We start from the raw sequence: 17,354 nt of genomic DNA on the forward strand, positions 1-17,354 counted from the left end.
GTTAGTCTTCTATTTCCATAATTATCCCCAAAAAAGAACATTTCATTGTGAATAAAATCTATTTATGTATTTGTGTTCCTACAGCATTTAACAAAGCTATAAAGGATTTGAGCCCCCACCTGAAGACTCAGGTCTGTACAGTCTTATCTACGGCTCTCCTATTGGCCTCTCTGTTGGAAGACACTAGTCTCTGTGCACACAGACACACAGCACCCTCCCACGCACTGCTCCATTCATAAAAGACAGAGCAGTGCGCAGTGCCTGCTATACACAAACATACCTCAACAGGACTGCAATAGAGAGCATCAGCCACACACACAGAGGAGGATGAGAAAACCACTCAGGGGGGACGCAAGAAAATTGGACTTGCATTAGACACACACTGAGTACATGCTTACCAACCAAAAAAAAAAAAAAGTGAACAATTCAGGCGAAGTAGAAGTAGGAAGTACTGTTTGTGTAATCTACATTTTGCGCTCACTTTTTTGTTGCTTTTTATGCATGTGATTTGCACTCTAATCAATTTGCAATCTTGATTACTAAATACACCTAATCGTTTTAGTAACTCTAATTAGATTTGTAAATAACCAATTATAGTACACATCTGTTTGCTGCAATTTGACACATACATATGTGTGTACTAAAGCATTCATAGATAATTAGTGTTTATTGCATGCTTATAGAAATAGCTTGCAGAATGGTGGTATGTGTATTTTTTTAGTGGGTATTCATTGCAGTTGGAAATTTAAGTAAATTAACATAGCTGTGTGACTGTATAGTAAGGGTCATAGTAACTGTACATTTACAGGTTAATGTAGATGGATCATTGATTAACATCTGCATCGCATTAGTGTGCAAAGGATAGGGTCGTTTAATGCATTAGGACAGGATGGTGGTCGTTGGCGTTATCGTCCTTCTTGTGGCAGTAACAGGTAAGACGGTGTTTTATACCGATTTGGGTGTGGGGATTTCACAGTACCTGTTTGCTGTCTCTTGCTCTCTCTCCATCCCCTCCTTTTCTTCTGACCCACTCTCTATTTCCTGTATCCAGACTCTGTTGCTGTTGCCAAGGAAACACAAACACGTCATTCATGCAGAATCTAATAAGTTAAAGTCCATTTTTTTTTATTGCATGTGTTATGTTATTTAACTGCGTTGCTTTGTGTGTGGCTTATATTATAACGGGTGGTCAAGCTCCATGGAAACCCAAGGTGGTTTTTGTAGAAATATATATCCTATGATGTAAAAAAGCTAATTGACATTGTGAATGACAAGAACATGTGATAACTTTGTCCCAAAATGGCACAACCTTTTTGTGACATCATTTACAGTCAAGGCCAGATTTATGTAGCTGGAATTTGTGTGTTAAAATCAGCCAGTGCCCCTAATTACATTAAACCTAGTTGGCCAAGAATAATGTAATTCTAGGCGCCTTGAAAGAAAGACTCTGTATTTTTTTCCTGTCTGTGTTCTCAGTTGCTGCCAAGGTTGGGGAAGGCTGGACCCCACCCTACCATTGGGAGTCTGAGGACAACAACCCCGACCCCCCCCCCCCCCCCTTACCCTATTATATCTTTGAAGGAGAACTGTTAAAACATATCAATACTTAAAAACTAAAAATGTAATAAATTGCATCTCATCAGCCCTAAGATGTGATTGTGGGTGGGGTCTATTGAGCAGAGCATGCTCATCAATGCCTGGGACCAGGCGGAGACTGCGGCCATGTGAACAATCAAACATTAACCACTTTCCACCCCCACTATAACAGAAAGACGGCTACAGCGTGCCCAGGGGGGTGTCTCTGTGGCATGCTCTGTGATTGTCGAGTCCTTTGGACTCGGCTGATCACAGAACAGGGTAAAGGGCCAATCATAGCTGCCCTTTACCACGTGATCAGCTGTCCTCCAATCACACCTGATCACAGACGTAAAGAGAAGCCGTTATCGGCTTTTGTTTCTACTCGCGATCAACGTGAATAGAAAAGAAGAAAGCAGGTAACCGGCTTCTGTTACAGGGACATCGGTCCTAATCAGTGCCCACCAGTGCCACCTATTAGTGCCCATCAGTGCTGCCAATCAGTGCCTCATCATCAGTGCCACCTATCAGTGCCCATTAGTGCCACCTATCAGTGCCGCCTCATCAGTGCTCATCAGTGCAGCATCCTCAGCGCACATCAGTGAAGGAGAAAAACCTGATTGCAAAATTTTATAATTATGAAAAGTTTCTATTTTTTTTTTTTCAAAATTTTCGTTTTTGTTTTTTTTGTTTGTTTTTTTCACCAAAAAATAAAAAATCCAGTGGTGATTAAATACCACCAAAAGAAAGCTTTATTTGTGTGAAAAAAATTATAATAATATTTTGTTTGGGTACAGTGCTGCATGACCACGCAATTGTTGTCATTCAAAGTGAGACAGTTCTGAAAGTTGGAAATTGTCCTGAGCAGGAAAGGGGGTATAAGTGTCCAGTAAGCAAGTGGTTAAAGTGATTGTAAAGGTAAAAATAAAAATTAAAAACATGTCTATACTTACCATTCCATGACTAGTGTAGTCTGAATGTTCCCCTTATATTATACCTTACCCATACCTTCCCCTATTAGAAACGAGACCACACCATAGGTTGGAGTAAACTGGCCACAACAGCCTTTATTAAACATAACTCAAAAATTCACTCCAATAACTTGCAAATATAAAATATATATAAATATATATAAATATATAAATATAAATAACTTTATTAACATATAAACCACATTAAATAACATTGACTGCCCATTCTGGTGATCTCTGACGGTGACCCCACTTAAGCCAATACCAAATCACTGCGGTACACCTGACCAACTTCCAAAAGGCCTCCACCTGTGACCGGTCGGAGACAACTTCCGCCAGTGAACATAACCGTATTCCCTCCAACGTTCAGGAATACCCAGAGGGGCCGATCGTTTGATGAGCCCCCCACACCCTCAGATCCCTTCTGAGTACCTGTCTACCGTCAGAAACCACCAGAAAACACACCGCCACAGCCCGAAAGGGTGACCCCCTCAACCTTGAGGGCCACCCCACACCCGAAGAGCTTTTTGTATCCCCTCCTGCAAGCCCAAGGACCAAAGGTCAATACCCACATTCGATAGGTGAACGCCATCCTTTCGAAGATAAAGCCCAACATTCACCTCCAACTCCCGATGTCGAACCACAATGCCCCCGTTCTGCACCACAAACCTCCCAACCACCTTATTCACCCTTATCCTCGTTTTTTCAATGCTGGCCAAAGACCTAGCCCACCGCCACACCGTTCTGGCCACAATGTCCGACCATACCAAAATGGTGCCCGGGAAAAGGACCCGCAGGCGCAACACGTCCGCCTTAATGTCCGCTAAAATATCCTTCACCTTTCGAATGCCCAGGTCGTTGCCCCCCCGCATGAACAACCAGCACATCCGGGGGCCTGTCTCTCAAAGCGAAGCGCTCCACCTCCCTCATAACACGCTCCCACCGCATACCCGGGAACCCCAACCACATTACCCTAGCCACCCGCCTGGGGATACCCAATTGCCTGCCTGCTGGTAGAGAATCACCTCTCCTGGCCCCCCAGCACACGTACGAATGCCCCAGGATCCAAACGAGGCGTTGAGAACCTCCATCTGGAATAAAAACAAAAGAAATAACACAACAACCAACGTAATGCTACAATCACAGTATTCCCCCCAGAAATCCCAACAACAAACAACGTCCCCAGCCGCACCCCGAATCACCCCAGGATCAACTGAGGCCGGACATAGGACCGGAACCTCCTAGACTCCCACCTACCAATCCGGCGAACCACCGCCTCCTCCAGCCCACATCGTGCAGCTTCCGTAGCCGCCCTGATCCGGAAAGAATGTGACGCGTATTCCCGTTCATCCAAACCCACCGCCCGCAGACATCGCCGAAAAACCGACACAAACTGAAACCTGGATAGAAAAGAGCCCTCCGCATGCACCAGAAAGGGGCCCGACCCCGCAGGCCGCACCGCCCGGAAAGCCCGTACCGCCGCCACCGGGCACACAGCCGAGCCCGGAAGGGCGAGCAGCGTAATCGCCACTCCCTTGCCCCGTTGGTCCGTCTTGGACCTACGCAACCGTATACTCACCCGATCAGCAACCACCTGCACATCCTGATCCAACAAACCCCCAGCCACCCGTTTCGAGCGACACACCAACTCCCCTACCCTAAACGCCCCATAGAATGCCAACGAAAAAGCCGCCGTAAACAGAACGGTCTCGTAAGCAGACGAGCAAATGTCCACCAGCCGAGAACAAATAGCCACCAAATTGTCAAACTACACCGGCCGGCGCGCATCCCGACCCTTCCGATCTTTCTTGTACCCCTTCAACGTTTGCCGCACCCAAAAATCCTTCGTCCCGTCCGGCTCGCCCCACATCTTAAACAGAAAGGCCAACCCCGCCAGCTTCAATAGACAATAGACGCAGGCGACAGTCCCATCTCTATGTTCCGGGCCACCCAGTACAAGACCACCCAGCGCTGGTCGGAGCCCCGACCAGCTACTCCAACCTCCCGCAGTAACGCCCACCATTTCGCCCACGCCCTAGAATAAGCGGACCATGTAGCCTCACTCAGTGACCTCTTTAACCAACCTGCGGCAATTCCAAGGGCAGCTCCCACATCCACCCGGGGCAGGGCGCCCCCGACTCCTCCGCTCCCGGTGCCAGCTGCCGGAACTTGTCCCACTGAAAACGAGAGAGCGAGTCAGCCAAGGAATTCTCCACCCCAGGTATGTGCACTGCATAAACGTAAACATTGAGCCGCAAACATCGAAAAACCAGCTGCCGTAGCAGCCGGATGACCGGGGGCGAGGAAGCAGTCATCCGATTAATGACCTGCACCACCCCCATGTTATCGCAATTGATGCGCAACTTCAAATTACGAAACTCCTCCCCCCACAGCTCCAAAGCCAACACCACCAGGAACAACTCTAGCAGAACCAAATTGCCCAACAACCCCGCCACCTCCCAGGAGCGCGGCCAAGGTTCAGCACTCCACCGGCCCCGGAAAAATGCCCCATAACCCGTAGACCCAGCCGCGTCAGTGACCAACTCCACATCGAAGTTGCTCACTGGCCCCGACATCCACATGGCCCGCCCGTTATACGACTCCAAAAATTCATGCCACGCCCGCAGGTCCTCCCTGTGTTCCTTCCGTAAACGCACAAAATGGTTAGGTCCGGTCACCCCGGCGGTGGCCCCCGACAGCCGTCGGCAGAACACACGGCCCATAGGGATGATCCGGCAAGCGAAATTCAGCTTGCCCAACAGTGACTGCAGGGCCCTAAGCTGAACCTTCTGCCGGCCCTGCATCCCTGCCAACTCCACCTGCAGATCCCGTAATTTATTCTCTGGCAATCGACACTCCATTGCCAGCGAATCAATCACTATCCCCAAAAAACTCAATTCCGTAACCGGGCCTTCCGTCTTGTCCCCCGCCAACGGCACCCCGAACCTGCCCGCAATGTGCTGCAACATGGACAGAAGAATCGCACACACATTGGAGGCAGGCGGGCCCACGCACAGAAAGTCGTCCAAATAGTGGATGACCGACTCCAGGCCCGAAACATCCCTCACCACCCATTCCAAAAATGAGCTAAAGGCTTCAAAATAGGCGCAGGAAATGGAACAACCCATGGGCAGGCACAAATCCACATAGAACTTGCCCCGCCAATGGCACCCCAACAGCCGGAAGCTGTCTGGGTGGACCGGTAGAAGCCGAAACGCCGATTCCACATCCGCCTTGGCCATCAGAGCCCCGCGACCATCCCGCCTGACCCACCTAACCGCCGCATCAAAAGACGTGTAGGAAACCGTACACGCTTCCGGGTCAATGAAATCGTTGACCGACCCCCCTTTCGGAAAAGACAGATGATGAATCAAGCGAAACTTCCCCGGCTCCTTCTTAGGAACCACACCCAACGGGGAAACCACCAGGTCCCCCCACGGCCGTACTTCGAAAGGCCCACCCATCCGGCCCAGCGCCACCTCCTTACCCAATTTGTCATCAACCACCCCCGGATGATCCAAAGCAGAGCGCAAGTTCCTGGCTAACGGCGGCACCCCCGCTAAAGAACAGGGAATCCTAAAACCGTCCCGAAAACCCGAAATCAACCCTCGCGCCGCCCCACCATCCGGATACCTATTTAGGAAAGGAAGCATCCTTCCCAGGTTCACCGGCGTCATCCCTTTTGTGACCGGCATCGCCGGCGCGCTTACCCTTTTTGAAACAGCGGGACAGGGGGTGGTTGCCGCCGCAGCCGGAGCACTCATGTTTGAATCTGCACGCGCCCCCGAATTTACAAGCCCCTTCATTAAAGGGCCAGCACACCCCCCACTTCTTTCCGGACGGCAGCCCCGAGGACGACGCACTCCCGGCCCCCCCCCTGAAGAAACGGAGTGGGCGTCCACGCCGCAGACATAAGCCTCATCCAAAGGCTTATGTCCTTGTGATCCCAGCGCAGTTCCGCCCGCACCGCCTTACGCTGACGAAACTGCTCATCATAGCGCAGCCACGCCAACCCCCCCATACACCCGATAAGCCTCACCAATCACGTCCAGGTAACAAAACAACGCCGAGCAATGCTCGGGGTTCTTCTCCCCTATCACGCTAGCCAAGATAGCGAACGCCTGAAGCCAATTCGCAAATGTGCGCGGGATCAGCCGATACCTACAGTGGTGTGAAAAAGTGTTTGCCCCCTTCCTCATTTCCTGTTCCTTTGCATGTTTGTCACACTTAAGTGTTTCGGAACATCAAACCAATTTAAACAATAGTCAAGGACAACACAAGTAAACACAAAATGCAATTTGTAAATGAAGGTGTTTATTATTAAAGGTGAAAAAAAATCCAAACCATCATGGCCCTGTGTGAAAAAGTGATTGCCCCCTAAACCTAATAACTGGTTGGGCCACCCTTAGCAGCAACAACTGCAACCAAGCGTTTGCGATAACGTGCAATGAGGCTTTTACAGCGTCCTGGAGGAATTTTGGCCCACTCATCTTTGCAGAATTGTCCTAATTCAGTTACATTAGAGGGTTTTCGAGCATGAACGCCTTTTTAAGGTCATACCACAACATCTCAATAGGATTCAGGTCAGGACTTTGGCTAGGCCAGTCCAAAGTCTTCATTTTGTTTTTCTTCAGCCATTCGGTGGTGGACTTGCTGGTGTGTTTAGGATCATTGTCCTGCCGCAGAACCCAAGTTGGTTTCAGCTTGAGTACACGAACAGATGGTTGCACATTCTCCTTCAGGATCTCTTGGTAGACAGCAGAATTCATAGTTCCTTTTATCACGGCAAGTCTTCCAGGTCCTGAAGCAGCAAAACAGCCCCAGACCATCACACTACCACCACCATATTTTACTGTTGGTATAATGTTCTTTTTATGAAATGCAGTGTTCCTTCTACGCCAGATATACTTGGACACACACCTTCCAAAGAGTTCCACTTTTGTCTCATCGGTCCACAGAATGTTGTCCCAAAAGTCTTGGGGATCATCAAGATGTGTTGTGGAGAAATTGAGACGAGCTTTGATGTTCTTTTTGCTCAGCAGTGGTTTTCTCCTTGGAACTCTGCCATGCAGGCCATTTTTGCCCAGTCTTTTCCTGATGGTGGAGGCATGAACGCTGACCTTAACTGAGGCAAGTGAGGCCTGCAGTTCCTTGGACGTTGTTGTGGGGTCTTTTGTGACCTCTTGGATGAGTCGTCGCTGCGCTCTTGGGGTAATTTTGGGCGGCCGGCCACTCCTGGGAAGGTTCACCACTGTTCCATGTCTTCGCCATTTGTGGATAATGGCTCTCACTGTGGTTCACTGGATTCCCAAAGCTTTGGAAATGGCTTTATAACCCTTTCCAGACTGATAGATCTCAATTACTTTCTTTCTCAATTGTTCCTGAATTTCTTTGGGTCTCGGCATGATGTGTAGCTTTTAAGGATCTTCTGGTGGACCTTACTGTGTCAAGCAGCTCCTATTTAAGTGATGCCTTATTATGAACAGGTGTGGCAATAATCAGGCCTGGGTGTGGCTAGAGAAATTGAACTCAGGTGTGGACAACCACAGTTATAGTATGTTTTAACAAGGGGGGCAATCACTTTTTCACACAGGGCCATGATGGTTTGGATTTTTTTTCACCTTTAATAATAAACACCTTCATTTACAAATTGCATTTTGTGTTTACTTGTGTTGTCCTTGACTATTGTTTAAATTGGTTTGATGTTCCGAAACACTTAAGTGTGACAAACATGCAAAGGAACAGGAAATGAGGAAGGGGGCAAACACTTTTTCACACCACTGTACGCTTCTCCTCGTCGTCCTTCTTGGAACTGTCCGGCTTGACCCTATCCAAGTTAAACTTCTAGAGGGGGGAGCAAAGAGAAAATCTCCACATACTCACCCTTGCCGATCTTGTCCCGCACCTCCTGCTTCAAATGTGCCCCCAACGGGCCCTCGAAGCAAACATAAACTTCGCACCGGGCAGCATCCGCGAGCCTAACTATATCGGACCGCGCCCCCGGGTCCGCGGCCACCGGGGGGACCCCCGAGCCCCCAGCCCCCGCGTCCACACTCCCCGATGCCACCGCATTTGGGGCGTCCGTCACAGGCGCAGCCCCGGACCCCCCGGCCCCCACCCCATGACTCAGCCAGGGGCCCACCTGTGGCGACCCCGAGCCCCCAGCAAACTTACCTACCAGGGCCTGCAACCCCTCCAACAGCTCCTGCAGCGGACCCGAGGGCCCCCCGAGGCTACTGGCCCCGCCCCCCCCCGACGGACCAGCTGAAACCCCCCCCCCAGGTCGTCCCGGGACCCCGTGGGCCCAGAACCCCCCTGTGTCACCCCCAGCAGACCACGCAAGGCGTCCGCCAGCAACGCAGAATCACGCAACTTACCTGGCCCCACCGGGGCCCCGCCGACCTGCACCGGTCCAGGCGCAGCAAAGAACACCTCCTCCTCCTGGGACAGCTCGCTCTCTGATCCGACCTCCCCAGTGCGCACCGGGGATGCCGCCATCCCCCTGTGCTCTGAGCGGTCCTTCCGGTCCATGCGATCCGGAACAGCAGGCAAGGTCCACATCCCCCCACCGCCCCCAGCATGCCGGCGTCTGAAACCGGCCCTGCCAGGCACCTTGGCGGCCCTCCGCGACCCGCCCGCCCCCCCCTCAAATATGCGGCCCCCCCGAGGCACCACCCGCCCCCCCACCGCGCGGATCCCAGCCCCTGAGCCCACAGGCCGCTGATCGACCTCAACGTGCACCCCCCCCCTGAACACCAGACCCCGAGCCACTCGCACTCCCCCCCTCCTCCACCGGGCCCCGTCCAGGCCCGGAGCCAGTGCCATGCTGCCGCAAAGCCCTGCCCCCCTCCGGTCGGCGGCGCAACGACCGCCCGGACCGGGGAGAGCCGAGTACCGGCCGTTTCGCTGGGGGGACCGACCGGTCCTCCCCCGGGCTCCGGGAGTCACGAGGTGGCCGAGGTGTAGGCCCAGGAGAAAAACGCGCCGGAGGCCGAGACCTCCGCGCGCGCAGCTGCACCTCACCTGTCCCGCCGGTGACCTCCTCGCCATCCGCCAGGTCACCCACGCGGTCCCGCAGCCAATCCGCGCCGTGCACCTCCGCCGCCCGTCGCAGCCGCGCGAAGAGTCCCTCCAGGTCAGCCATTGCAGAGGAGCAGCGAAAAAACTGCCTCCTCTGTATCACGCTGGGATCCGAATGATCCTCTTAAGCCACACCCCTCCCTTTTATATGACCCCTCCCCTACACTAAACTTTCTTCCTGAAAACCTTTCCTTTCAGCTCCACCCACAAAGCTTAACCCTATATGTCCCTCATCCACACTGTCATGTCCAGCACTCCTTATCATTGCATTCCTAATCCGTGCTTCTCTTTCCACAAAGCGGCCGCAAACCTTTGGACCCCCCCCCGCTGCTGTTCCTCGCCCCTCCCCTCTGTCCAGTGCCCCCATGGGAAGCCGCTTCATGCTGGCACCAAGCCCCGCTGCTGCATCCATTGACACAGAGAGCGGGACTCGGTCCCACCTTCTACTCCCTCGTCACTGGCTTTGATTGACAGCACTGGGAGAAAATGGCTCCTGGTGCCCCAGCAAAGCCAGAGAGACCCAGAAGTGAAGGGAGAGAAGAGCTGCAGACGTGCACAGTGCTGGATCGTAAGTAAAAGGGGGGGGGGGGGGGTGCAGGGGGCGTAAGGAATGCATTAAGGTAAAAAATGTTTAGGCTTTACAACAACTTTAAGGAAGTTCCCAGACTCAGAGTTGAGCCTTCACTGTGTGTGGTAATAAAGTGGAGAGTTCCTCTGAAAATAAACTTGTTCAGTGTCACTGTACACACACTGTACTTGTATGTTGCATCAGAAGGAACGTGTTGCGCCTGTGCCCACTCCACCAGTCCAGCATACCTCCTTTACCTCACTCCCAGTAACAGAATGGAGTCCCACCTAGCACCCAGCATGGACCTCATACATGCTCTCACTTAACTCTTTCCATCCCCTACTACATGACCTGGCCTTAGATCTCTGTAAAACTAGTCTGATCCTGGTTTCTATGGGAGGTGGACTGCTAGGGAGGGAGCCAGAACATCAACTGCCTCGCTACTGAAGGACCTGTCACCCTACCAGGCACCACGCCTAGCGACTGGTTGCTTATAGCTTGTTCCTTTACTAGGTTACCCATAGAAACTACATTCCTCTTCCTTTTTTTTCAGAGTTAAACTTTTGCAGTGTTACTCATACCCCTTAGTGCAATTACAGACTCAGGTTCCTTGGAATATGCCCAAACCAGGATGCACCACTTTTAATATTTTCAGACCAGGCTTAGAACAGTTAACATAACTTTACTGTGGAAAAGCATCATGGCAATATAACATGAACAACGCCCTGTTCCTTGGCCTAACTAAAAAAGCACAGTGATCCAGACATACCTAAGTGAGGTGAGCGTCCATATAGGTATTGTCGACTTGGATGTTGTCCGTGATTCCCGTATCTTCAGCGCCATTCTAGCACTCACAGGTGGGTCTCTATACCCTTGGCTCTACCTACTCTACTTCGACTTCTGGCTTCGGCTCTGGACCAGCCCTGGTCTTAGCGGTCTCCCTATTTATATAACAGGTGGGCCCACTAAAACTAAAAGCTCAGTATCTGAACTGGACATGGTTAACCTCTTCCCCAGCCTAGGCTGGCTGCTGGACAAACTACACACATTTCAACTTCTCTACATAGTGAATGCATTAATTTTCTTTTTTCAGGCTCTATATTTTCAACTGGTGATTCTGCCAATAACAGGAAGTTTCCCACTGCCATGTGTACGTTTTCCATCAAGCGGCCAGTCACCAGGCTGAGTTCTGTCACTTCTGGGCATGCTCTGTACATTTTTGCCAGAGCTGCCACTGTATTCATTTCTATCTGAACAAATGACAGCTTAGGACATTGCATGTACCTGTTACTTTGCCAATTCCTTTCACTTTAAAGTGTAACTCCACTCAAAAGGGGAAGTTCCACTTTAAGTGCTCCTCTGCTCCTCCCCTGCTACATTTGGCAGGGGAGGGGGGCAGGGCTCAAGTCCTGCGGGAACGCATGGGAACGGAGTTCCTGTGCTTTTTCCACAACAGGAACTCAGTTCCCATTAGCAGCCGTGTCCTGCAAGACTTTAAAGTATGCGAGCTGTGTGGCAGGTGCTACACCAGCAGCTTTCCGACACAGCTCGCAATAGTAAGTTTTGAACACCTGGCCATTCAGGCATTGCCAGTAGGAGGCCCCATGACAGCTTCCGCTTCGATCTACCTGTCAATCACAGCTAGATGCTGGGTAGATCAGGTCTAGGTCTGGCTGATGGGTAAATCAGCTATTCTGCTCACAGGACATGCAGGGATAGAGGTGAGCTGAGGGAGAAACATCAGTTTGGGGTGGTAAGCTGAGCACAATACCTGGCAAAGTTTAATGCCAGGAGGGAAGTTTATGTGGAAATATGTGAAGGGTTGGAATACCATCTTCTAAGCAGGAATACATCACTATCTCCCCAAGCATTCTGTCCAGATAATGTGCAGTTAATTTATGAACTTTCCGTTTAACCCTGTGTTATTCAAACTCTGTTCAATGAAAATTGTAAACTCACCACATAAACACTCTATATCCACTTCAGCCCCGGACCATTTTGCTGGCCAAAGACCAGACCGCTTTTTGCAATTTGGCACTGCGTCGCTTTAACTGACAATTGCGCAGTCATGCGACGTGGCTCCCAAACAAAATTGACGTCCTTTTTTTCCCACAAATAGAGCTTTCTTTTGGTGGTATTTAATCACCTCTGCGGTTTTTATTTTTTGCGCTATAAACAAAAATAGAGCGACAATTTTGAAAAAAACGCATTATTTTTTACTTTTTGTTATAATAAATATCCCCCAAAAATATATTTTAAAAAAAAATTTCCCTCAGTTTAGGCCGATATGTATTCTACATATTTTTGGTAACAAAAAAAATCGCAATAAGCGATTATTGATTGGTTTGCGCAAAAGTTATAGCGTTTACAAAATAGGTGTTAGTTTTATGGCATTTTTATTAATAATTTTTTTTTTACTGGTAAGAGTGGCGATCAGCGATTTTTATTGTGACTGCGACATTATGGCGGACACATCGGACATTTTTGACACATTTTTGGGACCATTGTCATTTATACAGCAATCAGTGCTATACAAATGCAGTGATTCCTGTGTAAATGACACTGGCAGTGAAGGGGTTAACCAGTGGGTGGCAGTGTAGGGGTTAAGTGTTCCTAGGGGTGTGTTACTAACTGTTGGGGGCTGGGCTTTCTTTTAGTGAACACTGATCTCTGCTCCAATCACATGGAGCAGAGATCAGCATCACTTGTTGCTAGGCAGAACGGGGAGATGCCGTTTACAACGGCATCTCCCAGTTCAGCCGCCCCGATCGAGTCCGCGGGACCCGCGACCAGACTCACGGGGGTCCCGACCAGCACGCGAGCGTGCCGCCGGCAGTGAGCTTGCGATGGCAGGGCGGCATTTAAGATTGGACGTACCTGTACACCAATATGCCTGCCCGTACCATTCTGCCGATGTACATCGGCGTGCGCTGGTCGGGAAGTGGATATACAAAATAACATTCCCCAATAAAGATCAGAACATGATGTTCACATTTGCATGGAAGCACAGTTGAATGAATGCTGATTTTTCAGAGAATTACCGTATTTATGTTTATTGAGGATTGTTTTTTTTTTTATGTACTAACAGCTTCATACACACAATACGAAAATTAGATGAAAAATACCACTCATACCTTTTGCCCGCAGAGCCGATCCCACTCTGTTCCCCCTGTTGGAGCACCGAGTCGGTTCACATTAGTTAAATTGTTCAATTTTCCTCAGGTTGTACTAGTGATGTTCTCCCCCTCTAGTCTCCCTACCTTAGGTTTGATGCACACTGTAATTTTGGAGGGTCTGAGGGTCGGGGGGCTTTGGGTCCCAGGCACAGTTTGAGCCCAATAGGGGTGTCTGGGAGCCGGGCTGCCCAGAGAAACTTGGATACCCCCCTTCTTTTTTGTTTTCCTTTTTCTCTCCTTGTTTACCCTTTTGGTCGACGAACCCCTTGTGCATCATTCCTATCTAGTTTGAGCCCTGCACTGCTAGCCTCCAACCACACAGGAATTGTATGCAGGTGCTATTTTCCCTCACTATACTGTTCTGTTTGTACAGTGTTTTTTTTTCCTCATCAACATGCACCTTTAAGCCGACTCTCCTGCGTGAGAGAAGCATGTTCCACGTACTCTTTTATTTTAATAAACGTTTATTTAAAAAAAAAATACCACTTTTGAAGTGTTCGTGCAAATGAGCGTATCATTTTTTTTTTTTTTTTTGAGTGGGGGGAGTGGATCTTGGGTGGGAGTTCCCACACTTTTTTCCCCAGGACTTGACCCCTGGGAGGGGGGTCTTGTACCAATCAGGATAAGTATCTGCTCCACTTTCATTCAGATCTTGGATTGCCTAGGTGTTCTGAGGAAAAGTTCTTTTCTCACCTTCCCTCCCAGCAGTCTTCTGGGACACATCACTGGTCCCAAAAGTCTGCAGGACCATTCACAAAGTGCAGTGCGGCTCACATATGGACAGTGGACAACCTGCTGTGAAGCCATAAGCAGCATGGCTGGCTGCCCACAGTTCAGTGAAGAACTAGCCAGAATGGGGAGGGCACTGTACCTCTGGACAGATAAGTGTTAATTTATTATAAAGTCAGCAGCAACAGAATTTGTAGCTACTGACTTTTCATTTTTTTTTCCCCAGGGCAAACCTTCTCCTAATGTTGAACGGCAGAGTGACACAGATTAACACAGCTCTGTAAGGGTAGACGTGCATCTAAATCTCTCTTTCCTCTGAAGCCAGCTCTATGTTTGGATCATGCTTTAGAGGCTACTGACAGTCTACTGCCTGGAATGATGCCAGCTGATTGGAGAAAAGCCAATGTAGCACCAATATTTAAAAAAGGGCCAAAATACATCCCTGAGAATTACAGACCAGGTAGCCTAACATCAATAGTATGCAAGCTCTTGGAGGGGATGATAAGCAGTAATCAGAATGGATTCACGAAGAATCGTTCTTGCCAAACCAATCTATTAACCTTCTATGAGCAGGTGAGTTGCCATCTAGATAAAGGAAGGCCTGTAGATGTGGTGTATCTGGATTTTGCAAAAGCATTTGATACAGTTCCCCATAAACATTTACTGTACAAAGTAAGTGTCAGGTCACCTGAGACCAGGTGACAGATGCACTCCGTAGGAGTTGGAAGTGCACTGCTAGGTAGTGGACCTGAGGACTGACTGCTGCGGATTGTACCCAGGGAGATTCAAGACACAAGTCTACAGGATCACTAACACCGATCCCAATGGGAGCTGGAGCATAGATTCCCCAGGGCGCGGAGTCTAAGAGCCAGCGGGTGTTCGCCAGAGCCTCCAGTGGTGAGGATGGACTTCGTTGCAGTCTGGCTCCAGGTTGCGGCCCCTAGGGTCTCACAGCTCACGCTCACAGTAGACTACAGGAGAAGGAAGCAGCAGGCTCGAACGACAAGGATAGTAAGAGGATACGGCAGAGGTCAGGGCAACTAGCAGACAGGAAAAACAGAGTACACGCCAAAGGTTCAGGGTCACAGGCAGACAGGGATGGTCAGGGACATGCAAAAGGTCAAGGTCACAAGCAGACAGGAATCGTTGAGAACACGCCAAGGTCGTTAACAGAGTCAAACATAGCGCACACGGCAAGCAGGAACCAGGAAGCCAAACACACAATGAATACACAATGGTTGATCAGCACTGTTGGCTTGCAGTGCACAGGTTAATATAGGGTTCCCTGATAGGGCCTGGGGTGGATCCATGCTTAGAGGAAAGGTTATAAAAACCACCAGGTGGAAGTGGCTGGCCTCTTAGTCAGAACACATGAGGCGAGGTAAGCAAACTGAGGAAGATCACTGCATAACCATGACAGTAAGGTCCGTTGGCAAGGACCATAGGGTGAGTACATGGATTGAAAACTGGCTACAAGGGCAAGTTCAGAGGGTAGTGATAAATGGGGAGTACTCAGAATGGTCAGGGGGGAAAAGGGGGGTCCCCCAGGGTTCTGTCCTGGGACCAATCCTATTTAATTTGTTCAGTGGAGAATAGGGTAAACAGTTCAATCCCTGTATTTGCAGACAATACTAAGCTAAGCAGGGCAATCACTTCTCCATAGGATGTGGAAACCTTGCAAGTAGATCTGAACAAATTATTGGGGTGGGCAACTACAAGGCAAATGAGGTTTAATGTGGAAAAATTTAAATTTAATGCATTTGGGTGGAAAAAATATGAATGCAATCTACTCATTGGAGGGGATAGCCTCTGGGGGAATCAAGGATGGAAAAGGACCTGGGGGTCCTAGTAACTGACAGGGTCAGCATTGGCATGCAATGCCAAGCTGCTGCAAGCAAGGCAATGTGGTAAGGGGTTGGGATTGACCCCTTACTCTGATCTGTGATCAGTCGAGTCTCAAAGACTTGCTGATCACAGAGCGCACCCTGCAGGGGGCTCTAGGGCCGCTCAAGCACGGGAGGACGTTTATGGATGCCCTCCCAGCAAAGTAGGGCCACGCTGTAGCTGTCTTTCGGCTATAGCGTGGACGAGAAGAGGTTAAACTTCCACTTTAAACTGCAATAGAGAACATACATGCAAATATTTTGGCATATAAAGCATCTCTCATATACTATGTGTTTCATCTGTGTATTAGTTTTCTTTGGAGAAATGAAAGTGTATTTCCACTTTTGATGTCAAATTTGAGAAAACCCCACTATACGTTATGTGTTCCCATTCACACATCACACCTAAAAATGTTTTTAAAAATATTTCTTACCTTTCTGGAGGTTTATATGAAGCAGGCCTCAGGTAGATCCCAATCCACCCTAAACAATGTGTAATAAGAGGAAACAAATCTATCCCCTTGACTAAGGCCGGCCATACACAGTTCGAATCTCAGCCAGTTCAGCAGAAAACGGACGAGATTCAAACCTTTAATTAGCAGGCTGAATGTACCAAGTTGATCGATCAAATTGCTTACAACCAGCCTGATGGATTTTTTTACAATTATCACTAGTGGCTGCTTCCCCCACCTAAAATGGTGTGACTTCTGTTCTGCTTTAGGTTTTTGAAGTGTTCAGACAACAGCAAGTAAAATGAAAGAAACTATTTTAAAGCTTTAGTTATGCTATGTGAATGAATTCATGTGAAAAATATAAAGTAGGTGTTATCCCAATTTTGTTGCAAAAGTAGAAATACATTTTAAGGCTGGTGTGTTCTGCCATTTTATGCTCAAAACAGTCACTGTAGTGGTACCATCCAAAACCGTCAGCTCTTATGGACCTCAAACACATTATCAATATGGTCATGTAGCGCTACACTGGAAATTACACAGGTTCTTTTTCCCAATGAGTGTCCCACAGCCAGGCACATGGCCAGTCACCCTTTGGCTCAAAAACAAATCTAGGGGTGTTCTTTTTGGTGTTTTTTTAGGGTAACTTGGGTAGGGCTGGGGAATTAAGTGGGGTACATCAAAAAGGACTATGTACAAGATGAGGATAGTCAACTTCCTTCTGTAGAACTAAGGCAAAAGTCCTTGCAAAAACAAACTGCTTTGTAGTAAAAGAAGTTAAAAGTGCAAAAGCTTCTTCTTTAGAGCAATCAGAGTAGAGGCCCATTACAAAGAATGAGATAGACTGAGCTCCTCAGGACACCAGCCCATGTCCCCTTTAGACAAACAAACAGCTGACTCTCTAGTGCCAGGGAGGTGGCAGC

The 17,354-nt window shown here is 49.1% G+C and overlaps 1 protein-coding gene across 2 annotated transcripts in view; it reads left to right on the forward strand.

Annotated features, from left to right (window-relative positions):
- Positions 1-255: 255 nt before the first annotated feature.
- LOC143940592 (neural proliferation differentiation and control protein 1-like) overlaps positions 256-17,354 on the forward strand; it is a 192,820-nt gene continuing 175,721 nt past the window's right edge. Inside the window, exon 1 of one of the 2 annotated variants that reach the window (XM_077462245.1) lies at positions 256-932. In XM_077462245.1, coding sequence (XP_077318371.1) covers positions 890-932 — 43 coding nt within the window. In that variant the 5' untranslated portion in view covers positions 256-889. The remainder of the gene's footprint in view (positions 933-17,354) is intronic. The other variant, XM_077462157.1, reaches the window with a different exon arrangement.

Source organism: Lithobates pipiens, unplaced genomic scaffold (genome assembly GCF_037356315.1).
Source record: "Lithobates pipiens isolate NorthernLeopardFrog02 unplaced genomic scaffold, aLitPip1_a1.2 Scaffold_1, whole genome shotgun sequence".
Taxonomy (NCBI): Eukaryota; Metazoa; Chordata; class Amphibia; order Anura; family Ranidae; genus Lithobates; species Lithobates pipiens.